At 44.8% G+C, this 27,579-nt stretch overlaps 1 protein-coding gene across 4 annotated transcripts in view; it reads right to left on the minus strand.

Annotated features, from left to right (window-relative positions):
• HTT (huntingtin) overlaps positions 1-27,579 on the minus strand; it is an 81,327-nt gene that overhangs the window by 53,214 nt on the left and 534 nt on the right. For 2 of the 4 annotated variants that reach the window (XR_011849911.1, XM_072126158.1), the window contains exons 2-14: positions 16,726-16,809; positions 15,063-15,183; positions 11,928-11,987; positions 9,403-9,482; positions 8,739-8,877; positions 6,901-7,042; positions 6,222-6,400; positions 5,915-6,119; positions 4,988-5,035; positions 4,291-4,371; positions 3,155-3,504; positions 929-1,052; positions 79-197 (exon numbers count right to left, since the gene is read on the minus strand). Coding sequence is in view for 3 of the 4 variants with exons in the window: in XM_072126158.1 (XP_071982259.1) it covers positions 79-197; positions 929-1,052; positions 3,155-3,504; positions 4,291-4,371; positions 4,988-5,035; positions 5,915-6,119; positions 6,222-6,400; positions 6,901-7,042; positions 8,739-8,877; positions 9,403-9,482; positions 11,928-11,987; positions 15,063-15,183; positions 16,726-16,809 (1,732 nt within the window). In the remaining variant the exon portion in view is untranslated. Of the gene's footprint in view, positions 1-78; positions 198-928; positions 1,053-3,004; positions 3,135-3,154; positions 3,505-4,290; positions 4,372-4,987; positions 5,036-5,914; positions 6,120-6,221; positions 6,401-6,900; positions 7,043-8,738; positions 8,878-9,402; positions 9,483-11,927; positions 11,988-15,062; positions 15,184-16,725; positions 16,810-27,579 lie in introns of those variants that run through there. The other 2 variants (XM_072126159.1, XM_072126160.1) reach the window with 2 other exon arrangements.

Here is a 27,579-nt window from a genome sequence, read left to right on the forward strand (position 1 = left end):
CACTAGTATGAGATCAGTATAATGGGAGACGTGCAACCTGTATATTTATTACATATTAGTGTTTGCCTTTCTCTTTACCTTATTTTCCAAGTCTCCTGGTTCGGTCACTTCTTCTTTGGGGACAAAGCGATCAACGCTGCTATCGGAGGACTGGCGGCTGTGGCCCATGGTCTTTAACAGGTGACTCTGGTTGAGACCTTTGCACAGAAAAGAAAAAAAAACATTTAGATTACATCTTGGCCCCTGGATCTAGAACATGGTCTGGATTGGCAGCATATTTTCCAAATATATTCGCATCACACATGTCTGCCTTACCTTCAATAACTAACTTTCTGGAAGACATACCTCATAAAGCTGGAGAGGGGTCCGAGTAACTAACAACTCTTTAGGCTTAGCGACTCTAGGGCTTTTCTTAGAGTTCCCTCCATTTTTTAAACATGGGGTCATAAAACCCGTGTGGTTTGACCAATACGTCAGCCCAAGGCCAAATACATATCTGGGATCAGGGAAGCGAGGCAACCGTGTACCTGGGTCTCAATTTGCTCTAGCGGCCTTGGAAACGGATTATACACAAACACAAAACTCTCAATGGAAGAATAGTAAGTGGGTCATGTTCGGTCTCAACAGATAAGGCTGGCACATGTGATGCACTGAAAACCTGGTATGAGCCGCCCCCCCCCCCTATCTGTATATTCCAATATTTCATCACAATATGTAAATAATTCTCAAGGTGGGAAAAGGAAAACTATGTCTGCAATACTACCTTCAAAATGCAGCTCCCTCTACAATGTAAAGGGATGTAGAGTCTACATCTGACTTTCAAGAAGTCTGGTGACATGATGTAAGATTAGTGGCTAAAGTTGGAAATCCAAATTAATAAAAAAAAGAAAACAAAGAAAAAACAGCAAAGAAAATAAGGCTCTCTTACCAAGAGAAGGGTTTCCAAAGTGTTCTGCTGGCTCTCCCTGGTGAAGGAGCGCACCTTCATCCTCCTCATCCTGGAGCTGTCCTATCTGCATCCCGGAATACTGGTTTTCGGCACCATCAATCACCTAAAAGTTACAGCATAGTCCATCACTAGTGGCTGGGAATAACAGGTCCTATAGCAGAGCAGAAATGTTTCTGGAGGGTGGCTGCAGTATGTACAGGTCCATAGCACTAGTGCAATTTTCATACCAGTCTCTGAGTGATGCACAGATACACAGATACACATCATCAAACATTGAAGAACTAACAACTTAAGTAAATCTCTTGAATTAGATGTGAACACAAAATTCTAAATTAATTGAAGCAAAGGGTATGTGGATATCAGACTCTCTTAAGCCAATAATATAATGGGGTATGTAGATGGCAGACCCCCTCAAGCCTAAGAGATAATGGGATAAGTGGATGGCAGACCCCCTCAAGACTAAGAGATAATGGGGTATGTGGATGGCAGACCCCCTCAAATCTATAAGATAATAAGGTACATTGATGGCAGACCCTCTCTTACACCTATGAGATAATGGTGTACGTGGCTGACAGACCCTCTCAAGTCTAGGTGATAATGAAGTACATGGATGACAGACCCTCTCTTAAAGGAAACCTACCACTTGAAGTGGTAGGTGTAAGAAGGAAATACCGAGCACCAGCTCAGGGTGAGCTGGAGCTTATTTTTGTTAGTGTTTTAAAACGCTGTATCGCTTACCATGCGCGCGGCTCTCCTTCACTTCCTATGTAGCCGCGTGCATGGTAAGCTCCGAGCGCGTACCTGCCTGCGCCAGCTATAAAGTTTAAAAAGTGTTTTAAACCGCGATACAGCGGTTTAAAACATTAACAAAAATAACCTCCGGCACCAGCTCACCCTGAGCTGGTGCTCGGTATTTCCTTCTTACACCTACCACTTCAAGTGGTAGGTTTCCTTTAAGCCTATAAGGTAATGAACCAAAATGATGGGACCTGATAGGTTGCGAGGGTCTATGTGATGTGCAGTGCCTTCCACTTTCGTTCAGTAAAGCCTTTGTTTTGGCTACGATGAAACATGTGGTTATTTCTGACCTTTGGATACCAAGCATTCAGTCCTATTAATGTGTACCGAATATATAGAAAATCTACTATAGCACATTATCCCCTACACTAACCATCTATGTAAATACAAGTGCTTGCATCTATACATCAGGAAAGAGTTCTCCTGCTCAGGCAGGGTTACCCCATCTAGTAGGAAAGGAAGTCCTGTAACATACTGGAGACTTGGTAACTATAGGATGACATTGTCCCATAGCAGGGGCTGTCATATTTCATATCATCCATGTTATGCCATAAAGTGTATGATCAAAGTAGTAGGTTTTAGGCACATGGCTGGTTTGTGTATTTGCACCCTCTATGCTACAGATCTGAGGTTAGTGCACAGAGTTCAGGAGATGGACCCAACTCATTAAGCATGGCTTCCTAATAAATCAGGCACATTACAGTCCAGGGGAGGAGAGATCCAGTCCCAATCAAATGATTATCGTGCATGACAGAAAATAAATTGAAAAAAACTACTACTAGACGAGATTGCAATCTTGCTTTACCAATGAAAAGCATTAGATTCATATAAAATTTCACAAAAAAATATAACCAGTGAGTATTTTATTGAGTACTGGTGTGAAAATGACTAAAGCGAAATTGCAGGGAAGTAAAATACCATATTTTTCGAACTTTTTAGAAATGGAAAAGGTCAGTGCGAATGGATGGAAGTGGCAGAAATATGCGTCTGTGTGTGCAATTGGGTGGATGGAAGTGGCAGAGCTGTGCCTGTGTGGGAGCCCTGAGGATTTTTTTAATTTTTACCTTTATATCTGGGGGTAAATAGTTCGAAAAATACAGTAACTGCGAATTAAATAAAGCGTGCTTTGAAGATAAAAAAAAACTAAAACAAAATTGGTGCCCTTGGTGGGGAGTAAAAAAAATTACTTAGTGGTTGCGGGCACCATGCATGGGTATCCTCCAAGGAGGTCATGCTCTCAGGTGGAAGAATGCTGACCTTTTCAAAACTAGTGGCTGACAGTGAAAAGGAGAATGATGAATAGGTAGATGTGTCCAGTTCTGGGCCCTCCATAGAGAAACTCTGAGACATGTCAGGCCCCTCCGTAGAAGACTGGGATACCCCCTCCTCTGCCCGCTGAACACTTACAATTTCTGAACTGTCCGAAGGGGTCACAGCAGAGTCTGGACCTTCCGTGGTGGTTTGTGAGCTATCGCTCACCGGTGAGGAGGCCTGAGTGGTTCCCTCATTCAAGTCCAAATTGGTGTCAGACTGGACGGTGCTGATCTGACTGGAACTGCGGCTTAACATGTCCTCCTCGTCTCCTTCGGTCACTGTGCTGGCCAGGTCTGAGCCACTCAAGTCTACAGAGTCAGACTGCAGGGTATGCTGTGACCGCGGCTGCTCGGTTATAATATCATGAGTCGCAGAGTCTGCGGCCGCAGCAGGAACACCAGAAGATGCTGCCGGATCACACGACTCCTCGCTCTTAACACCAGCTGGAGAAACGACAACAGTGATATTACCATTAAAAACCAAATTATCATCATTCCCCTCAAAGGACATTTGGTTGCATTATGCCGCAAACATCTATTATATGTAGGAGTAGGGTTCATCTTCAAAAGGGAACCTGTCAGTGAAACTTATCCACATTTACTAAACATATCTTTGAAAACTGCTATAGTAAAGCAGTATAACTATCCCTACATTGTTCTTACCCATGCTTGAAAAGTTGCACCATCCATTCATAAAATTGACTCGCCACCTATGCATATCCATGTTCTTCCAGCTTCGGCGCACCTCCTGCTTCCTGATTGACAAGGGATGTGCGTTCTCTTCAGCTGAATCACTTTGTGACTCGGCTCAGCTACGTCATTCCCCTCACCCTCAGGAATGAGAGAGATGCTGGCTGCGTGAGAAAGCATGACCCTTGTCGATTAGGAAGCTGGAGGAGCAGCTGAGCTGGAAGAACATGAATATGCCGAACTCAGCTCAAAGGTAAGACGATCAAGGAGCTCACATGAGGTCATTTACAAACACTGTGAGTCAACTTTACATGCAGATAAACAATACAGGGATAGTTGTACTGCTGTATAAAAGCAGTTTTCAAAGATTATAGTGTGGGTTAGTTTTATGGCACTGTGACAAACCGTTGCATTAAAGTTTGTTAAATTAACCTGTATTAATCATTTATGCTAAAGTTTGTTGGTGACCATTCATGTAAAGAAGGACACCAATAGTCAATAAACATGGATGACAAAACATGGAGAACCCAGGTGACTGACCTATAAATGGAGCCGCAGTGATGTCAGACTTTGGTTCGGTCTCATCTTCCAAGCCTTCCTCCTCACCCAGGTGGATTTTACCTGTCCAAGTAGACAAGTAGAGTTCATTGCAACATGTTATTAAGCAATGTACAGAACTGGGATTGCTTTAAACCTTTACATAACTTTAATTCTGAACTTGAACTCTAACAGAACCATTCACTGTACCCAACTATGGTTTATGGGACCTATGAAGGTCACAAGACTACCAAAATCAGGGAGTACCCAAATAAATCAAAGCCTTCAGTGTAGAGGCTCCTCCAAGAAACTCTAAGCAAAGTATTCTGAGGGCCTAGACTGTACACGATTGACTTGAACAGTATTGTCCATCAAGCTGGCATCTCATGGATTGTACTACAGGTCTGTATTGCAAGTAGTCGGTGCAACATTGTATGGACAGTGCAATGTGCGCACGGAGTGGTAGGGAACGATGTGGTGCCGCCATGCTACGGCCTTATCCAGTGAAAACTGAAATGTGTAACTTCCCTCCATATGCGGAAGTATAAAAGAGCCATGATATGATATAAAAGTGCCCACTGCAAGACACGTATATTGCTGACCATACAGTCCTGTGACAACAATGGGAAAGATTAGGGGGGGAAGCAAGCAAGAAAAGCAGAAATAAGCAAAGCCGGAGGAAGGAAGAATCAGTAATCACCTCTTTGTTTCCTGGACAGAGCAGGGCTGCAGGTAGAGCTCCCACCAGCTGCAAATCACAGAGAATGGAAGAGTGCACAGAGGTTAATAGGACGCATGCAGTATTAGGGGAGACTTCTGCGTGATTTATGTTAAAAGGCTCAGCACACAGCAATACATTCATGAACAGATCTAAAAGAGTTAAAGAATTAGTAGGAAATCAGAGCTGCTATCCTGACATCTAGTGTAATAGTGGACTAGAAGGATTTCCAGAAACTCAGTCAAGGCTGAATAACCCGGCCCTTTAAGAATTCATCTTAAATTGGATTATAATAACACACAGAAGCCATAGTCCAGCATTACATAGATCAATAAGGAGGAGACTGACAAAATTTGCTGTTGTTTAAGTGCACAGCAATAAAAATTAGGATTATTCCAAGTAAGCTATGAGGAAAATGAAGCAAGAAGTTAAAAGTGTTGCAAAACAGTGACAAAGGCAGAAAACTGTTTAGGGAACAGAGCCTAAGGAAATTCGGATTTATGAAGCTCCTGCGACATGAAGAGCAACGGAGTAATGCATTCCCATTTTATAATCGGCTGTCATTTTAAGGGTGCTATATAGGCTACAATGATGTAAAAATATCTTAGCAAAGCTCATGAACACAAACGATACTTAGGGCATTAGCTACACTGGCTAGCTCACGTCCCAGTGCATAAGGAGACTACTCGAGCCACACATTTTGGAGCCGTTTTTGGGCTGCCCTTCCATTTGTCTGTGTGAAGTATGCTCACACTTAGGCCTTAAACAATGGACCATTGTCCCTCTTTATGTGGACTGTGAATGTAAATTTCTCCCCTTGAAGAATACAGAGGCGAAATCCAACTGGACGAAGAAATGTACAGAAGAATACATGATATGATCTATATATCGTGTATATATAACGCTTGCCTATGAGCTCAACAATGCTCCCGCTGCGGCTGCGCCCTTGGGAGTCGTCTCGGCACACGCTGACTTGAGGAATGCCTCCGGACATGGTCAGAACGTGGAGAAGCTCAATAGGAGGCGTCCTGAAGATCTGCTGCAGCAGCTCCAGAGCCCCCGTTACCACGTTATGGTCCCGGTGTTGGGTGTAATGTAAAGTCAGTTCGTATATCTAGAAGACACAGAATAATATGTAATGAATCCACCAGCAGAGGACAATGGAAGGGAATATTAACACATCACACACAGTGTCCAGCAGTGTTGTAGTGTTCACCTGTGTTAGCTGCTCAACCGATGGGGAAATTTCAGCCTCTTTCCGTGTCACCCCAAAACTTCCTTTCAGGCTGGTGTCCTTCACCTGCTGCTGTAGCAGTGGAATTAGGTAGCGTAGTGTTAACAAGACACCCAGGATCAAAAGAGTCGGGCGGTCATCCTCCACAGGTATTAACAAACCTGCAAAAATACAATAGACTTTTAGTGAAACTACCGACAAAGGATAGACATCCTTCGCTCGACCCGTCCATCCATCTTCCTGCACAGCACTGAAGAGTTAAAGGGGTTGTCCGGATGTAGGAAACCATGGGAGTCTTTCTTCCAAACACAGCTCCACTTCCGACCATGGGTGGTGTGTGGTATTGCAACTAAGCTCTGTTCAACTCTAGACAGCTGAACTATGCCATTACGTTTATAATCCTCCGAACAACCCCTTTAAGATACAGACCCTTTACAACAGTTATACTATATGTGGTGTGCAAAAAAAACCCAAAAAAACTGCACAACAGCTCCCCAAAGATTGCGTGTGGTGCCGCATCTGAGCTCCATGCATTTTCAATGGACTAGAGCTGCAAAACCAGATGCATGTAAAGAATATGGAGGACACCCAGTCCTGATCTTGGCATCATTAATTGCTTGTGAAGAAAAAAAATGTAATGTAATTTGACTGTGGAATATACCCAGGAGCACATTGAGAAGCCACGTGTAGAAATACTGCGTTCGCCTGGAGTGCTGACAGATGTGGACGGCAGAACCTGCTGCTGTGCGTCGGATTGTCGGAGAGCTGGACTTCAGATTGGCTACGAACGCCTTCAACAGAACCTGCAAGATGACATGGGACAATGTATCAATATCCAGCACCTATGGATCATCTTATAGACTATGTAAACTACTTCACATCAAATTTTTTTTTTTTTGCAGAGAAGCCTGGAGCTTGGTATCTGGTGTTTGCTGGATAACAGATGGGAGGAGGACACAGGATGGGATAGGAAAGAGAGAGTTGACATTTTAGCGAGTGTGATAGACCTGACTAAAAAGATGGGTTTTAATAGATCGTTTAGTCTGATAGCCCGGGCATGAGCATTCCAGAGAATTGGTGCAGTTCAGCAGAAGTCCTGGAGATGTGAGTGAGAGCTTCAAATTAAGGTACAGATTAAACCAATTTCATTAGCAGATCGAAGGGCACGAGTTGGATAATATACAGAGGAGAGGTAGGGCGGTATAGCATTATGCAGAGCTGTGTGGATGAGGGTAAGTATTCAGAAGGAGACAGGCAACCAGTGCAGTGATAGACACAAACTGGAGGAATCAGTGCAGCATGGAGTCTGAAAGATCTGCCTGGCTGCTGCTCCGAGGATGGATTGTAGAGGAGAGATACAGTAGTCTAGAGTGAATCAGAGCAACAATTGGCATTTTAGAGGTTTGAAATGGGCAGATTCTGGAGATGTTTTTGAGATGCATGCGGCAAGATGGGGCAAGTAATTGAATATACAGTGCAAACCACATTTTATGGGAGATTGGGTGGTAGGTGGATCAATGGGACGTGAGGATAGCCCTTTTAAGGGCTAATCCTCACGTCCCTGCACTTTTTTGATAACTTTAATTTGATATTTATTCAAATTTACTTATGCGGCTACCGGGGCGTGGAGTAGCCGCATATGAGATTACACGAGGCAGCTACTCCAAGCCCCGGTAGCCACTTTACCCCTCCTACTCACCCATCTTCAGCGCGCAGCTCCGCGTAGCTGCGCGCCCTCGTCCGGCGATCCTGCCGTCTGCGCATGCGCAGAAGAGCAGACCCGCGTCTGCGCGGTCACAACTCCGAAACAGGCGCGGGCCTGCTCTTCTGCCCATGCGCAGACGGCAGGATCGCCGGACGAGGGCGCGCAGCTACGCAGAGCTGCACGCCGAAGATGGGTGAGTAGGAGGGGTAAAGTGGCTACCGGGGCGTGGAGTAGCCGCCTCGTGTAATCTCATATGCGGCTACTCCACGCCCCGGTAGCCGCATAAGTAAATTTGAATAAATATCAAATTAAAGTTATCAAAAAAGTGCAGGGACGTGAGGATTAGCCCTTAAAAGGGCTATCCTCACGTCCCATTGATCCACCTACCACCCGATCGACCTTTACATTATCCCTTTAAGGGGTTAATTTAACTGCGACTACATACTGGGGGCTGAAAAATAAATTACTGAAATATGAAGTTTGTCCCCATGCGGACCCATCTTCTCCAGCCGCCTTGAGTTATTAAAAAAAAAAAAAAAAAGCTACTGCGGGTGAACATCTCATCTCTCTTGGATTAAACCCATTGAAGTCCTGGTCACCAGAGTGGACATAGCTGATATTGTTGACTTCTCATATCTGGATTATAGAGGTAATTCTAAACAGGGGAACCCCCTTCATGTCATCCACAGGCCCAAATATGACATATGCAAACAGGATTACTCATGCGATTCCCCTTTCCCATGTGTAAACACCTTATTTGGACTAAATTACTGGAGAATAAAGTAAACTCTTACCTTAATTTCGTGATCATTCGCAAAGTTACCAAAGGCAGCCATGATCTTGGGAACAGCAGCCGCCAAAGTCTCTTGTACGGATTCCTCCTGACGCTTACATATTTTCGTAAGGCATGGGAGCAGATTGACCAGGTAAGGCCTAGGTAAGTAGAGAGGAAGCAGATTGTGCAGCATTACTGGCAATACGGATGCTATTAGCAGATACAATAATGCTCGGTGCTCCCTGCCAGTCAGTGCCATGGACATGTTTCTATCTGCTCCACCAGGCTTGACAGAACATGCAGCTAATCTGCATATAATAGGAATTCTTACAAGAAATATGATTACATTTGCATTTGTTTAGAATTCGGAGACGTCAAGAGGCACAGAAATTCTCTACGCAGTGACGTTTTCCATTATCAGCCAGTCGCCACTGTCATTGCAAAACACGATCACAATGTACCACATTAGATACAAGGATTACAAAGAGAACTGACTCACTAGACAGCCGTACAATAAACTGCATTTAAAGGGACACTCTCTTTGCATTCATATTCATATTCCCTTTCATTGAACCAATGCAGGCAATAGGAATTTTGCCATAAGACTTGTATTGGGACAATAGAGGCAGATGACAACAGCTGTTACACTGTACAGTGACACACTTTAGGTTTGGATCACTTACCTGCACTTTTGTGGTCGTACAAGGTGTGCCAGCTCAGCAAACCTCCAGAGGGCGGCCCTGAGGCTCCGAGGTGCGCCATTCTAGAAGCAAAGCATCATGTCATTGTGTAATTTTGGTTCCAAAAATTGCACACAAACTTCTTCAGCTAGCAGGAGGTCCCAATGGCTGGACCCTTAGATAGATGATGGCCACAACTCCTATATATTTCTCCTTTCCATATCACTTATGAGTGCAAAAAACAATGGCGTGTCAATAAAAGGTGATGGATAAGAAATGTCCGGGATTTTTCATCGACAGTCTATGTTTAAGATGTGACCCCCTCCAAGATGAAGGGGGTTGTTAAAACAAGGTAAAGCCACATTACTGGGCAATAGGCCAGTCCTAAGTACGTTGTGTCATTCATATGACCTCTGATGCAGAGGATGGGTTCCATGCATCATAGTGTTACAAGATACAAGGAGTCCCTGCTTTCCCTCTAAACAGAAGCACTGAAGTGTAATCATGATTGTAGTGGAGAAGGGACTCCTTGCATTGACAGTATTATGCCTGACGACCCATCCTCAGCACTGTGGATGCTCTGTGAAATCCTGCAGGTAAATAGACCGACCATAGTCGTGTGCCACTGGCCTTAAAGAAATTGTACACTTTATAAATTATTTGCTGGCATTTGCTTATTGTTTATGTAAGGCTGGATTCAGACGGCCATCGCCCATACCATAGCACGGCGGGCACACGGCGGAGCACAGGGAAAGGAGGTGGTGGTGAGCGCTGCTGACCCCCCACCCCTCTCCATAGGGATATATGGCGCACGGGGTACGGAGCGGTACATTGCCGCATATGAGCGGCACCATACCGCTCCCGTACGGCGCCATGCGCCCATTGCCGTTTGTGGGGGACGTATATCGGATGTATATACGTCCCCCATACAGCCGGCTGAATGTAGCCTAAAGGAAAGTTATACGATTTCCTAACATACTTTCTGTATCAATTCTTCAGGTTTCTGTAACTCAGCTTGCTTTCATTCTACAGGAAACTTACTTCCTATGGATAGAAATCACACAGGTGCATGTCTCGCTATATCCCTGGTGATGTGATGTCACACAGGTGCACGGCTTGTTATATCCCTGGTCATATGAGGTAACACAGGTGCACGGCTTGTTATATTCCTGGTCGTGTGATGTCGCAGGTGCACAGTTTGCTATATCCCTGGTCATGTGATGTCACACAGGTGCACGGCTCGTTATATCCCTGGTCATATGAGGTAACACAGGTGCACGGCTTGTTATATCCCTGGTCATGTGATGTCACACAGGTGCATGGCTCGTTATATCCCTGGTCATATGAGGTAACACAGGTGCACGGCTTGTTATATTCCTGGTCGTGTGATGTCACAGCTGCACGGTTTGCTATATCCGTCGGAGGAACTACCTTAGTGAATCAGCGGAAGACCCAAATCCAACACAGAGAAAGCGCCGCTGGATCGCGAATGGGCCGGGTAAGTAAATCTGCCCCACATCTCACTTTTTTCTAGATCTCTGCTTGCTCTGATTCTATACAAAGTTTAATTGTTCCCTTCTGTGGATAAAAACCTGTCCATGGTCATGTGATGTCACACAGGTGTACGGCTTGTTATATATCCCTGGTCATGTGATGTCACACAGGTGCATGGCTCGCTATATCCCTGGTCATGTGTTGTCACACAGGTGCACGGCTCGCTATATCCCTGGTCATGTGATGTCACACAGGTGCATGGCTCGTTATATCCCTGGTCATATGAGGTAACACAGGTGCACGGCTTGTTATATTCCTGATCATGTGATGTCACAGGTGCACGGCTCGCTATATCCCTGGTCATGTGCTGTCACACAGGTGCACGGCTCACTATATCCCTGGTCATGTGATGTCACACAGGTGCATGGCTCGTTATATCCCTGGTCATGTGCTGTCACACAGGTGCACGGCTCGCTATATCCCTGGTCATGTGATGTCACACAGGTGCACGGCTCGTTATATCACACAGCTCTGATTACTCTCGGTGATATAACAACCTGTGGGACATCATATGAGCAGGGACAGGCGTTTACTCAGTGATTAAGCAATTAGGTTTCCTTGAATATCAGCGAGCAGAGATATAGGAAACTGAAGAATTGAGAAGAAAGTATACTAGGAAAATGTATAACTTTTACATAAATATTTACATAAATAATAGGAATTATTTGCTGAAAGTGGACAAACCTCAAGGAACTCAGCGAGGGGACAAGGGATAGTCAAACAAGCATATCAAGGTGTAGTATATCTGCCCCATCATTTGCCATAAGCAGCTGATCATAGTGGATCAAGTGGAGCAGTACAGTACAACCAGGAGGTCAGTAGAATTGTGCACCTGAACAGAAATACTATATGCATTTATTGGTCTATAATATTGCCTTTCCATATGCTGGGAACCTGCTGATACCTGGTGCAACACACACACTAGGGTGTCACCTGTCATAAACAATTAGCATACAGAGGGGAGCAGAACCCACCTTCTTAATTTCCTTATACAACTCAAGCTGTAGCCGTGGAAGATTGGAGTCCATCAAAGCCTGTAACAAGAGAGCGGGAAGGTAAGAGAAACCCAATCACAAAGCTAAGATCTCCAGTTACACCCTGCAATGGCTTGTGCATGTATGTAATGTTTAGGAGACATATAGACCATACAAAAGGTGCACACTATACTACCTAATGTAATGTGGACCCACAACTGATGTAATGTGAAGAATAAGGATTGTGGAATAGGTGCTAACAACCTTGTTTCCATACTCACCTCTTATCATTACATCCCTAAATACCCATTGCCCCCTTATCTTTATGTGCTGCAGAGAACTCTCCATTTAGCTTAGCCATGGAAAAAGACCCCATTTGTGGAGTTAGGTGGAAGTCACAAAGTTTAACCCTGTCCAGCCGCAACCCTTTTTCGTTTTTGCGTTTGTTACCGGTAAGTCTTGGCTGGAATATGCAGCAAAGATTTACCGGCTATGGAGAGGGCTCAAGCCTGTGAGCCCTCTCCATTCCCCCGCACCCGGCGTGTGACGTACTATTACATCACATGTTGGTAAGAGGTTAAAGAGGAAAAGCCTACGGGGGTGTGAATACCTTTGCATCGCTGTGTATATATTCTAACATTCATTGTTCATCAGATTCCCAACACTTCAGGCCTGCCGATGAGGAGGGGGGTCACCACATCAAGCAGCTAAACCTCTGAATAAATAGATCCTACAATAAAATCTTATGAAATTCTGCCTCATACACATAGAGAAGGAATTTTCAGAAACAATTAGACAATTGAGGAGGGGACGACAAGACACATTCCCCGGGGATGAATCTTTATTAACGGAATCTATTTTGGGAACCTTCGGGAAAGACCGGACAAGAAAAATTCATCTGAAAATAGTTTAAGTATATAAAAAGGAAATTTATCACTAGTTTTTATTTTTTTAGGAAAAGGATGACTGAAAGAGAGTGTAGATCTTTTTAAATTAAATTAGCTTTCCATCACATAATTATGAGGGTTGCGGTCTTGTCTCTAATTTATAAACATATTTATAACCTCATGGCTGTAACTGTAAAAGACTGAAGAAGCCCGATTGAGGTCTATGAGGTTGAGAGATAAGCTGTGACATCATGTATTGTCAGTAGTGATGTAATGATGGGTCAGTGTTATCTATATAGAGGTCATTGTACAGGGAGGGGGAGGAGATAAGCTGTGACATCAACTATTGTCAGTAGTGATGTAATGATGGCTCAGTGTTATCTATATAGAGGTCATTGTACAGGGAGGAGGAGGAGATAAGCTGTGACATCATCTATTGTCAGTAGTGATGTAATGATGGGTCAGTGTTATCTATATAGAGGTCACTGCACAGGGAGGGGGAGGAGATAAGCTGTGACATCATCTATTGTCAGTAGTGATGTAATGATGGGTCAGTGTTATCTATATAGAGGTCATTGTACAGGGAGGAGGAGGAGATAAGTTGTGACATCATCTGTTGTCAGTAGTGATGTAATGATGGGTCAGTGTTATCTATATAGAGGTCATTGTACAGGGTGGGGAGGAGGATAAGCTGTGACATCATCTATTGTCAGTAGTGATGTAATGATGGGTCAGTGTTATCTATATAGAGGTCATTGTACAGGGAGGAGGAGGAGATAAGCTGTGACATCATCTATTGTCAGTAGTGATGTAATGATGAGTCAGTGTTATCTATATAGAGGTCATTGTACAGGGATGTGGAGGAGATAAGCTGTGACATCATCTATTGTCAGTAGTGATGTAATGATGGGTCAGTGTACTGGTATGATCTATGGCAATGAGATCTTGCTAGTCTATAATGTAAATGAGGTGACCGTTAGTGGCCTACCGAATTAGCACATGCAAGTCCATTATTAAGCCATTACTTTTTTTTTTTTTTTTTTTTTTTATTAGGCGACTTTTAAACTTCTACAAATGGCTGCACTGCAGGATATGCCGTTTACACACAGAGCTCAGGTTTTTGAAATGAAAAGGGTTTGTACAGAAAATTTTGACAAGCAATTCTATACAATCTACTACAATAAAACTACCATGTCCAGCACCGTATAGGGACGTTGCAATGAGAAAGGGGGGGGGGGGGGGTAATTAAAGGGATGCTGAAGCAGGGATGGTGCATGTATTGGACATGTAGTTTGACCCAATGATCTCTACACAGGAACAGCACAATAGTTTCTGCAATATTTTATGTGCAATGTTGTGGCTCATGTACACAGCCTGTGCCCTGCGTTTCCTCCTCCTGCAGACTGCTGTGCCGGCTCCCCTCCCTGCCTATGAAGTAACGACAGCATTATCCATCCTTACTGAGCACTTGGATGCTTTCCCTCCTATTCACACTATGATCTGTCATGTGCTATTACGGCCAGGAGCAATGTGATGTTGACTATGTCCAAAGCCGAGCAGTCAGCAATGTCCAGGAGTTTTACCAACTTTACATCCAGAAAATGATTTATGAAGATTTAGGGGGGAAAAAAAAATGTTCACATTTCATTCACTTGCATTTGTATAGCAAATGACCAATAAAACGAATGTTAATGTAAGGCTGTCCATAGTCTGTAATCGTTCCTCTAACCCAGGGGTAGGGAACCTATGGCTCGGGAGCCAGATATGGCTCTTTTGTTGGCTGCATCTGGCTCTCAGACAGCTGTGGCTACCTATATACTTGGGGGCATGTGCCGTGGCTACCTATCTGGTAGCCACCGGTCTTTATAGGAACCCGGGAAGTGGCGCACTTGCCCTTTAAACCCACGAGCGCCGGCACGCTGGCCAGCAGGGACGGGAACCCGAAAGTAGTGGGTTAAGCGAGCTCAAAAAGGGGCACCTCCACGGAGAGGGGCGCGGATGTGCCTGCAATCTGAGAACTAGAACGCATGGGGCACCCGTGACACTGGAACTACCTGTCTACTGGGGTGCATATGGTACGGAATAACATTTTAAAATATGTGGCGTTTATGGCTCCCTCAGCCAAAAAGGTTCCTGACCCGTGCTCTAACCGGAGATCATCAGGCCAAGCACTGTCAGGTATAGACCAAACAGATTATATTTTATGCAACCAGAGCAAGTAACAAGAGGCAGGGGTGATGACACCTACTTTCACCACTTTGTTGAGGCATTCATCAGCCACCATCCTGACGTCAGACTCCGCATCATCACTGCACAGGAGGAAGAGCTCCATGGCGATACCAAGCAGCTTCTGAAATTCTGGAGAATTCCTGGAAATGCAAATGGAAAAAACTTAATGTTACAATGTAGTTCCCAGAATCCTAAGCAGACCATATAACATGTAATGTGCCCTCCCAGCCATAAAGACAGATTCTCTAGTCCAGGATTATCCACCTACACAGCAATAGGAAATACATTACGCTTTAGAATTGCTAATACTACATTTATAACATTTATTTTTATTATTGTTATAATCTTGAATAACTATTTTCATTATTATGTTTAACCTTTTTTTTAACATTGTATTTAGATTTCATTGTTATATATATGATATTTATAGATTTTCATTATTCTATATTGTTTCATCCTTATAAAATATATTAATGTAAATATTAAATATTTTATTATAATTTTGTATTACTATGATGTATCTTTTAATAATGTATTAAAATATATTAGATATTTTATTTTAATATTTTATAATTCTAAACATACTCTTGTAAATATATATTTTATGAATTTTAATATATTTTTTCATCATTATTGATCACACAAATTACAAAATTACATTTACTATACTTAATATCACTTGTGATTGAACTGGCCCCTTACAAAACACAGGATAAGTGAACTTCAGATTTTACTAACACAACTCAGATACAGTTGGTGGTGATCTATTATTTACTACAATCTGTACACAAAGGTTCTGCCAAATTTACCGCATCAAATGCTTTCTGCACAGCAGAGACTTCTTCCCAACAAGCAGGAACACAAGCCAGGGGGAGACGCGACTAATTTTAGCAATGGCGTCATATACACATCGCTTTATTATTTAAATCCCCTACAATACTTTCTCTATGGCATGCAGAGCTTAAAGCCTTAAAGATGCGAGACTAGCAGAAGTTACCTCTCACGACCCACATCTAAATTCTGGGCAAATGTAATGGTACTAGTATCAAAAAAGTATCCTTTTGAAGAGGGTAAAAACACAACACTTAGGCCCCTTCTACGCTAGCGAGTGTGATGTGATGAACTCGCATCACACTCGCAACTCTGCAAACCGGAACTGAACTCCGCATGTCAGTTCAGTCCCGGTTCGCAGCCTTCGGGCCGTGCGATACGGGCAGCCGTGTGAAGTTGCGAGTGTATCCCATCACACTCGCTAGTGTAGAAGGGGCCTAACTCGGCTCTGGAACTTAAAGTTTCTCCAGTGATGGCAAGTTAGGCCCTATCCACAGAAAAGGACCCAACTTGCTGATCGGTGCGGGTCTCAGAGATGGTCTCAAGAGCAAGACTGGAGAATCCCTTTAAGGTTTTGGCACTGGACTGGACATTGTGGAGAGGTCACAGGACCCACTTTATCCAGTGAGTTGCCCATTTGGACCAGGGACCAATACAGTAAGAGAAAATGGAAGTGACGCCCTGTGTCTGATAATGGTGATTATATTACTCCTGACAGACCACTTAACTCAGATAGGTAGGTAATATTACCTAGGTGGTCACACATTGCCACAAGCTGCATATATACACACATCACATCATATACTCTACAGTACAGAGCATTGGAGGCGATGAGGACACTAGGGCAATACCTCAGGGATTGAGCCACAATGTTCTCACATATCGTCAGGCAATGGGTGACCCGATCTTTCTTGTTCGTAGAAGGCTCTTTCTTCCTAGAAAAAAATGACAAATAGGAAACACAGGTTAGAAATTGGCGGACATCGCTTCAATTGTAACATTTTTACCATCTCACTAAAAAAAAAAAAATGTAACAAATCAATTGTTTGATTTGTAGTTGGAAACTTACTATATTTACAAATATCAGAAGTAGATTGACTGTAAACTAGAGCTTCCAGAGGGGAAAGGAGGATGACTGAACTCTACTGGCGTCTATTACAGCAGCTGCCAGAGGGGAAAGTAGACTGACTGGGAACCAGAAGCTTCACGTTGTGAAGGAGAATGATTGTGAAACCTATGATATTTAGACTGATCAGAGGTAGAAGACGACAAACTGAACTAAAGCTTCCAGGGGTAATGGAGGATGACTGAACTCTACTCAGGACTACAACAGATGCTGCCAGAAGGGAAAGAAGACTGACTGGGACACCAACTACTTTACACCAAAAATTTGGTAAACCTCTTCAGCTACACCCTCTTCACCAATTAACCACACCCACTTAAATGAGAAACAAATAACAAATTGGGTACAAAGCCTATAAAGTACATTTTTTTTTGCCATACATTAAACCACATTTGTGTCACATTCATCTTAGAGTCTCCCCCCAGTGCAGGGGACCAGTTCACACCACAAGTATTTCATTAGTTACTGCGGCCTGCTAAAACACACCTCCGGGTACTCCGGTTTCCTCCCACACTCCAAAAACATACTGTTAGGTTGTTTAGATTGTAAGCCCCATTGGGGACAGGAACCAATTTGACATGCTTTTTGCAGCGCTGCAATATCTGTGTGCGCTATATAAATAAAGGAATTATTATTATGGCATAATGGTATAATGGGAAGATTTGCACCATCCCTAATTTTGGCTCACTACATCTGATGCAAAAATCTAACCAAGGTAAATGTGGATCACAATAAACGAAGAAATGGTTACTTAACATACAGAATAAGAATATGATGCCGTGAGGAAAAGGTCTTGTCATAAAGATATGATACATAATGGACTGGAGTGAGACTGCCCTGCAGAATATGTATTGATTCACAGGAATAATTCACACCAATTACCCATGGGATTGTACGCTTTACAACACAGGACCATAGGACCACAGCACCTGAACATCCCTTATATCACCTGCACCGGGAAAATCACTGCTTGCTCCACACAATCAGGTCCCCAAGATAGTGATCGTCTCAGTCCACTGCGCGCATTAGATAATGAAGGCACCTGATCTGCCATCATATAGATAAGGTGACTTTACGGTCATGACCTATTAAGGTATATTCAGACGTATAGCCGCCAGGTGGCACGGTCATGTGATCTCATCGCTAAAAGCCGCAGGAAGCACAAAAACTTCAGTAACAGAAGCAGGGGAGGGTCACGGGCTTATTCCACTGCTCCATTTAGGATCCTGCCGGGAAGTGCTGTCCTTTAGGGGGCTATTCTCTCAGCAAATATTTAATAGGTGGATACACTCTCTGCTACAGTGTCCTTGGCCAATCCCCTGGTGTAAAATCCCCTTCACTGTGAGGTCCCGGAGCATTAAAGTGGTTCTCACCTGGACATTAATGTAATTCATCTGAAATCTATATACATCTCATCAACTGGATGTTATTAAAATAATGTAACAGTGCCAAGATAACTTCCCATAAATGAAGTCATATGGTTAGTTAAAAACAGCTGGCCTTGGATACGACCACCGCTGCAAGAATGAACATGCAAAGAAACAAATTGGTTTTTGTAAAATTAATGGCAAGGAGTTACTGCATGTCACACAGCCGTCTTGAACACCGAATCCAGGTTGTGGGACAGAGCTCAGTAATGCATGGCTGGCCACTGCTGGAAGACTGTGGTGGTCGTCGTATCCAAGGGATGTGGCTACATTTATGGGAAATTATCTTCACATGGGTCGTGAAGATAATCCAATTAAAGAAATTTATATATAATGGTAGATTAATTAAAATTTAACGTGAATATCAAAACCCCTTTAAAGGTCTTCAGCGTCTCGGCTGCTGGATCATCCCACCTCGGATATGGGAGCCCCCCCCCAAGTTCTGCACCTTGACTACAGGAGCTGCCAACAAAAGGGTAATCTTGAATAACGGGTCAGCTGCCACAAATACCAGAATGGGGTGCAGAAAACACAGCCGAAACGTAGTGAAATTGTCATGATCCGGAAAAGTAATGTGTGATAAAAAAAATAATTTCCACTGCATGCAAGTTCTTCGATGTCATGCTGTGTGTTCAGCGGTATCTGGAAATCTGGGGCCTCTCCATAGCGTATAAAATCAGCATCACCTCACTGAATAATGGAGGTACGCAGCTCATACAATGTAGTCACGGCGCAGTGTCAGGCGCAATACGCTCCCAGCTATAAGCTGATAAATTCCCAAAGGACTAATGCAGATCATTGCAGAGCAGATTATAGAGGACTTCAGGTGCAGCCGGTGGCCATACTCACAATAATCTGGATTAACAAACTACTGACCCTAATTGCATACAATACACGGCTGCTGTGCGGGTCCTCGTGTGCCCTTTCACTTTCATTCCACCATAAAAGCAGCCTCGGACATTACAATCTGTACAGTGATTCCAGTAAACATTTAAAACCTTGTAAATGCCAGGCTATGGGCACAGAGTATCGCCCATATCTAGTACACACCCCGCATGTACACAGGCTGCAGCAGAGACTTTGAACCCATATACACCACACAATGCATCCTATGCCAGCCATCGGGTGGGGTGTAGGGCAACTAAGAGACCTGCAAAGATGCCCAGCAGACAAATGGACAAAGCTCCAATGCCCAGCACATCATAATTCCATAATAATTCTTTATTTATACAGAACTTGCCAAATCAGTCCCCGTCCCCAATGGGGCTTACAATCTAATCAGCCTACCAGTATGTTTTGGAGTGTGGGAGAAAACAGGAGGACCCGGAGGAAACCCACGCAAACACGGAGAGAACATACAAACTCTTTGCAGATGTTGACCCTGGGACTTGAACCCAAGTCCACAGCATCATCTTAAACACAGTGTCCTAGCTGCAGGCAGCATGTTATAGAGCAGTAGAACCTTGTACATAGTGTCCTATCTGCAGAAAGAATGTTATAGAGCAGGAGGAGCAGACTGTACATCAGTGTCCCATCAGTATCTTACTGGTTATAGAGCAGGAGGCTGTAGGGGCGTTTTGTAGGAAGCTAAGGGGCTGTAGTGGCGTGTTGGTTTAGGTTTGTGTAGGACAATTATAACGCCTCTATTGCATTTACATCATGAAGTGAAATGACACAACTCCGTCTAGACCAGTGATGGCTAACCTTTTAGAGCCGGAGTGCCCAAACTTAAACCAAAAGCCACTTATTTATAGCAAAGTGCCAGCACAGCAATTTAAGCAGTAATTTATTCTCCTTGTTCTTTGACAACTTTCAATTGTTCAGCCTCCTAAGGACACCAACACAGTTGAAAGGAGGAGGGCAAATTCGCCCATCATTGTAGGAAGATTCTTTGAGTCCTGTCTGGTGAACTTCATGCTGGGGTGATGGCCCGGGTGCCCACAGAGAGGGCTCAGAGTGCCGCCTCTGGCACCAGTGCCATAGGTTCGCCACCACTGCTCTAGACTATGACAGCCAAAAAAGAAATACCTGCAGAACACATGATGTGTCCAATTTACCCCGGACCCCCCCTCCCCCCTCACTCCAGAAGATCAGGACGGGACATCACTGCTCATCTAGACACACATCAGAGCCAATCTATTGGGAGGGCAGGGGGATTTTATAATTGCTCTGCAGCGTCAGCAGTTCAATGACCCAGCGTGACCCGGACCAGGACATGACATTTTCCACTACGTCACTTCATATTTACAGTGTTTTATCTGCATTATTTCTCCTACATATGAGTATTTTATACCTAATGACATGAAAAGGAGAACTACACAGAGGACCGCAGAAAATAATAGTCTCTCCCACACTTAAAGGGGGTGTCTAAAGATCTTTAATCCCTTTCCACAGGACAGGACACCCTGATGATCCACATTGTTACAGTGTCCACAGGATAAGGGGAGAACAATCAGTTTGGAGATGGTCCAAACGCTGGGTACCCCACCTCTGATCACAGAAACCGAGCGCTAGACCCAATGTCTATGAAAGTATGAGAATAGGACCCTCAGTGGTCGTCAGGAAGGGTGATGTCACACATGGCTTTTTTAGGCCGTTTTTGGGCAGTTTTTAGTGCATTTTCAGATCATAAAAAACGCATGTGTTTTTGTCCGGTTTTCCGAATTTGCGCAATTAAAACGGACAAAAACGCCACGTGTGACATCACCCTAAGGGGGCTACACCCACCAGCAGCGCCATATTTATTGCCAGATATTAAACTCTTATCCCTTAGCGACAGAACGACCCAGACATTAGTAAAGCTTCATTTATAGCGCCATCATATTCCGCAGCGATGCACAGATGACACTTTATTATTTTTGGTGCTTAACCTGCCGGGTTTGTCCTCCATTGTCCACCACCCGTATGGAAACATCTAGAGAAGAGGAGATGACAGTGACAGGTGCGGCTCCACCCCGGCCAAATACCACAACCCATGGCTCACCTTAACCCCATCACTGCTGCCAAGGTGCTATTCCTCCTCCTTACTGGGGGGCTCAGTGGTGACCATCATCACCAGACAAGTCCTGATGCCAATGCTTTACACAACCTTCTCCGCTGCTACAACATATTCATTATTGATCACTGAATTTACAGAAAGGATCCATTACAGCACATCCCACACTCTGCATCTAGCTAGAAGATACAATAAACTGTAGTGTCATATAAACAAGTCAAACAAAGCGATGCGCAGCAGATGAAGATACCCGCGTTCAGCTGGACTTCGCCCCAGGCCGCCCATGATTCATCTAATAACATTGTGCCACTGGGTCACAGCTGCCTCCGAATATCAGATCAGTGCCGCCAAAACCTCCTCAATCCATTTTAAATTAATACGCAACCTATCATATAATCTACAGTAAGAACAGAGTAAATTTATAATAAAATATCATTGCATAGGTAACCTGATCCTGTATCGTGTACTATACTCCAGAGCTGCACTCACTATTCTGCTGCTGGTGCAGTCACTGTGTACATACATGACATTACTTATCCTGTACTGATCCTGAGTTACATCCTGTATTATACTCCAGAGCTGCACTCACTATTCTGCTGCTGGTGCAGTCACTGTGTACATACATGACATTACTTATCCTGTACTGATCCTGAGTTACATCCTGTATTATACTCCAGAGCTGCACTCACTATTCTGCTGCTGGTGCAGTCACTGTGTACATACATGACATTACTTATCCTGTACTGATCCTGAGTTACATCCTGTATTATACTCCAGAGCTGCACTCACTATTCTGCTGCTGGTGCAGTCACTGTGTACATACATGACATTACTTATCCTGTACTGATCCTGAGTTACATCCTGTATTATACTCCAGAGCTGCACTCACTATTCTGCTGCTGGTGCAGTCACTGTGTACATACATGACATTACTTATCCTGTACTGATCCTGAGTTACATCCTGTATTATACCCCAGAGCTGCACTCACTATTCTGCTGGTGCAGTCACTGTGTACATACATGACATTACTTATCCTGTACTGATCCTGAGTTACATCCTGTATTATACCCCAGAGCTGCACTCACTATTCTGCTGCTGGTGCAGTCACTGTGTACATACATGCCATTACTTATCCTGTACTGATCCTGAGTTACATCCTGTATTATACCCCAGAGCTGCAATCACTATTCTGCTGCTGGTGCCAGTCACTGTGTACATACATGACATTACTTATCCTGTACTGATCCTGAGTTACATCCTGTATTATACCCCAGAGCTGCAATCACTATTCTGCTGCTGGTGCCAGTCACTGTGTACATACATGACATTACTTATCCTGTACTGATCCTGAGTTACATCCTGTATTATACCCCAGAGCTGCAATCACTATTCTGCTGCTGGTGCAGTCACTGTGTACAAACATGACATTACTTATCCTGTACTGATACTGAGTTACATCCTGTATTATACGCCAGAGCTGCACTCACTATTCTGCTGCTGGTGCAGTCACTGTGTACATACATGACATTACTTATCCTGTACTGATCCTGAGTTACATCCCGTATTATACCCCAGAGCTGCACTCACTATTCTGCTGCTGGTGCAGTCACTGTGTACATACATGACATTACTTATCCTGTAATGATCCTGAGTTACATCCTGTATTATACCCCAGAGCTGCACTCACTATTCTGCTGCTGGTGCAGTCACTGTGTACATACATGACATTACTTATCCTGTAATGATCCTGAGTTACATCCTGTATTATACTCCAGAGCTGCACTCACTATTCTGCTGGTACAGTCACTGTGTACATACATGACATTACTTACCCTGTACTGATCCTGAGTTACATCCTGTATTATACTCCAGAGCTGCACTCACTATTCTGCTGCTGGTGCAGTCAGTGTGTACATACATGACATTACTTATCCTGTACTGATCCTGAGTTACATCCTGTATTATACCCCAGAGCTGCACTCACTATTCTGCTGCTGGTGCAGTCACTGTGTACATACATGACATTACTTATCCTGTACTGATCCCGAGTTACATCCTGTATTATACTTCAGAGCTGCACTCACTATTCTGTTGGTGCATCAGGACCTCCAATATCTATTTTTGGAAATTCTCTCTTGGGCACATCAGTCGTTAAAACCTGTTATTCATGATATTTTCTCTCTGTCCTCAAAAAAGCTGCATGAATGTCATGGCTATAGGTGACTTTGTCCTACCTCGCCCTAGCAGCTTCTCCACACAGTGATGAGTTTAGGGCCTGTACAGATCCCTACGTATCCAGTGATGATGCTAGACCCATCATTAAACGGATTAATGGTCAATGGCTGCAGCGATCACAGTACTGCATTAAAATCCCATTGCTGGAGGTCATAGTATGAAGACCAGAGGGTTGATAGCACCTCAAAAGTGGAGTGGGACTCAGGGCCATAGTCACAGTACGGTGGCCCCTTTCCTAGGCCAAACACAGCGCAGGGAACAGGACTCCGATGCTGTGAGTCACTGACTAACATCCCATCCTATGACCTCAGTGCAGGGTTCTAGTCCCGCAGACAGACATTGACCCACAGCTTCATAGAGGATCACGTGACTGTGAGTCCTGTTCCCTGCAGGGTTGGGATAAAGTTATATGGAGCAGTCACAAGCAACACTTTATCAAAATGTAAGATGCAGCGAAAGAACTATATTAAACCATAAGACTACTGAACTAGACCAATACTAAACCAGCACAATAACAAGAAGCCGGATCAGTCAACAGCAATGGGTGCAAGGCAGGGCCTCCAGATGAGAGAGTGCGGTGCTATTACAAGGACATCACAGACAGCGCCCTCTGGTGTTTCACTACTTAATTACAGGAGCCACCCTGTACTTATCACAGGTGTACAGCACAAAACCCATTAAGATGTTCAGAAATCTATTGATTATATCAGTATCTTCTCACCAGGAATGATAGCATGCATATAGAAGAGCGGATTCCAAGTATATATAGCCACTTTCATCATGTCAATCATCACGTGGACATGGTCTTGTAGACAGATGCCCACATCATGTGCGACCATAAATGCTATTTATCTGGGACACTCCGGCTTTCCCAAATCACTGGGCACTGAGGGCACCATGGAAGAGCCCAGTGTGTCTTAGCGGACTCATCTTATGTTAAAGGGAAAATGTCAACCGGACATCATAAACCACTCTAAATCTATCTATTCATGAACTACACAGCAGTACAACTATCCCTATATTGTTCCTCCCCACACCTGTAAAGTTACACAGTTTGTTTGTAAAGTTGAATCACCATCTATGTATATTCTTTTTATCCTAGCTCCAGCTTCCTGATTACTAAGGGATCTGCTTTCTCTTCTGCTGAACCAACTCAGCTCTGCTTCATCATTCCCCCTGCAAATTCCTTTCAGCAGCGCCATCTCATCATCCTCAGGAATTCTCTTCAGCGAGTCAAAAGGAGGAAGCTGGAGGCACAGCAGGAAGCTCATGAATATGCACAACAACGCTTGGCCTCATATGGGGTTATCTGCATTTGTAAATAACTCACCATCTATGAACTGTGGAACTTTTCAGGCATAGAGAGGTACAATATAGGGATAGTTCTGCTGCTGTGTAACAGCAGATTTCAAAGATACGTTCAGTTAGTATGGGTTAGTGTATCTGACCGGTTCCCTTTAAGTATAAAGCGGCCGCTTTATGATACAAGGTAATTTGAGACACTAAACCACAGGTCCATGAATACTTTTAGTAGGTTCAGAGTGCCATCACATGGTGCGCTCTTGGTGGGTTTTTAAACGCACTGAAAAAGCATGCGTTTTTGCGTGTTTACCATGCGTTTAAGGTTTGAATCAGTTTTTCTTCATTTCTGGAAGTGTCAGCTGCTTTGAAAAGGTCAATACAGCTGCTTACACTTCCAGAAATGAAGAAAAACAGATGCAAGCCAGCCAAACGCATGGTAAACATGCAAAAAAGGCATGCGTTTCCAGTGCATGCGCCATGTGATAGCAAACTGACCTGACAGGTTCTCTTCAAGTTTCTGAACCAAAAGACTTCGAGAACAATGTTCCTTGGATAAACCAAAACCAAACTCCTCTCATCCCTTCTGTCCAGTGCGGTGGAGGGGGATGATTTGGGCTCGTTCCACAGGATCCTCTGTATACCTACAGCCAAACTTCAGGCCTTCGAGCCAACAGCTAAAGCTTGTAACAGGACAATGATCACACACCAGCAAATCTAGAGCAGAAACAAAACCATTGAGATTCACAGTTCAGATCTTAACCCGATAGAAATTCTCCACGATAAAAGGGATCATCCTAGTTTCAGGTTTCCAGTTTTGGATACAAAAAGTTCTGAGTGCAATGAAAACTCTGATAGATCATCAATGACAGATAATGGAATTGGAACAGACAGTCCCTTTCTCGGAGTGGCTGAATGGAGTCTCTTAAAGCAGAACTGGGCAACCAATCAGAACTGAACTTTCATTTTCCCCACAGCTGTTTAGAAACTTAAAGCTGAGCTTTGATTGGTTTCCATAAGCAACAAGAACAGTTTTACCTCGGACACTTCTGATAAATCTCCCCATTCAAACATAGGGGAGATGATCTGCAGTAGCCAGGTCTGAACACTACACAGAGAAGGGTGCCGTCTGCTTCCTTTTAAATTCTCTGCCCCCTGGAGGCGGCAGCCCGCACCGAGGATGCGCGTTACCCCTGGAGGCGGCAGCCCGCACCGAGGATGCGCGTTACCCCTGGAGGCGGCAGCCCGCACCGAGGATGCGCGTTACCCCTGGAGGCGGCAGCCCGCACCGAGGATGCGCGTTACCCCTGGAGGCGGCAGCCCGCACCGAGGATGCGCGTTACCCCTGGAGGCGGCATGCTGCACCGAGGATGCGCGTTACCCCTGGAGGCGGTATGCTGCACGTTACCCCTGGAGGCGGTATGCTGCACGTTACCCCTGGAGGCGGTATGCTGCACGTTACCCCTGGAGGCGGTATGCTGCACGTTACCCCTGGAGGCGGTATGCTGCACGTTACCCCTGGAGGCGGTATGCTGCACGTTACCCCTGGAGGTGGTATGCTGCACGTTACCCCTGGAGGTGGTATGCTGCACGTTACCCCTGGAGGTGGTATGCTGCACGTTACCCCTGGAGGTGGTATGCTGCACGTTACCCCTGGAGGTGGTATGCTGCACGTTACCCCTGGAGGTGGTATGCTGCACGTTACCCCTGGAGGTGGTATGCTGCACCGAGGATGCACGTTACCCCTGGAGGTGGTATGCTGCACAGAGGATGCACGTTACCCCTGGAGGTGGTATGCTGCACAGAGGATGCACGTTACCCCTGGAGGTGGTATGCTGCACCGAGGATGCACGTTACCCCTGGAGGTGGTATACTGCACTGAGGATGCACGTTACCCCTGGAGGTGGTATACTGCACTGAGGATGCACGTTACCCCTGGAGGTGGTATACTGCACCGAGGATGCACGTTACCCCTGGAGGTGGTATGCTGCACCGAGGATGCACGTTACCCCTGGAGGTGGTATGCTGCACCGAGGATGCACGTTACCCCTGGAGGTGGTATACTGCACTGAGGATGCACGTTACCCCTGGAGGTGGTATACTGCACTGAGGATGCACGTTACCCCTGGAGGTGGTATGCTGCACCGAGGATGCACGTTACCCCTGGAGGTGGTATACTGCACCGAGGATGCACGTTACCGCTGGAGGTGGTATACTGCACTGAGGATGCACGTTACCGCTGGAGGTGGTATACTGCACTGAGGATGCACGTTACCCCTGGAGGTGGTATACTGCACTGAGGATGCACGTTACCCCTGGAGGTGGTATGCTGCACCGAGGATGCACGTTACCCCTGGAGGTGGTATACTGCACCGAGGATGCACGTTACCGCTGGAGGTGGTATGCTGCACTGAGGATGCACGTTACCCCTGGAGGTGGTATGCTGCACCGAGGATGCACGTTACCCCTGGAGGTGGTATACTGCACTGAGGATGCACGTTACCCCTGGAGGTGGTATACTGCACTGAGGATGCACGTTACCCCTGGAGGTGGTATGCTGCACCGAGGATGCACGTTACCCCTGGAGGTGGTATACTGCACCGAGGATGCACGTTACCGCTGGAG

This window comes from Engystomops pustulosus, chromosome 1, assembly GCF_040894005.1.
Source record: "Engystomops pustulosus chromosome 1, aEngPut4.maternal, whole genome shotgun sequence".
In the NCBI taxonomy this organism is placed as follows: Eukaryota; Metazoa; Chordata; class Amphibia; order Anura; family Leptodactylidae; genus Engystomops; species Engystomops pustulosus.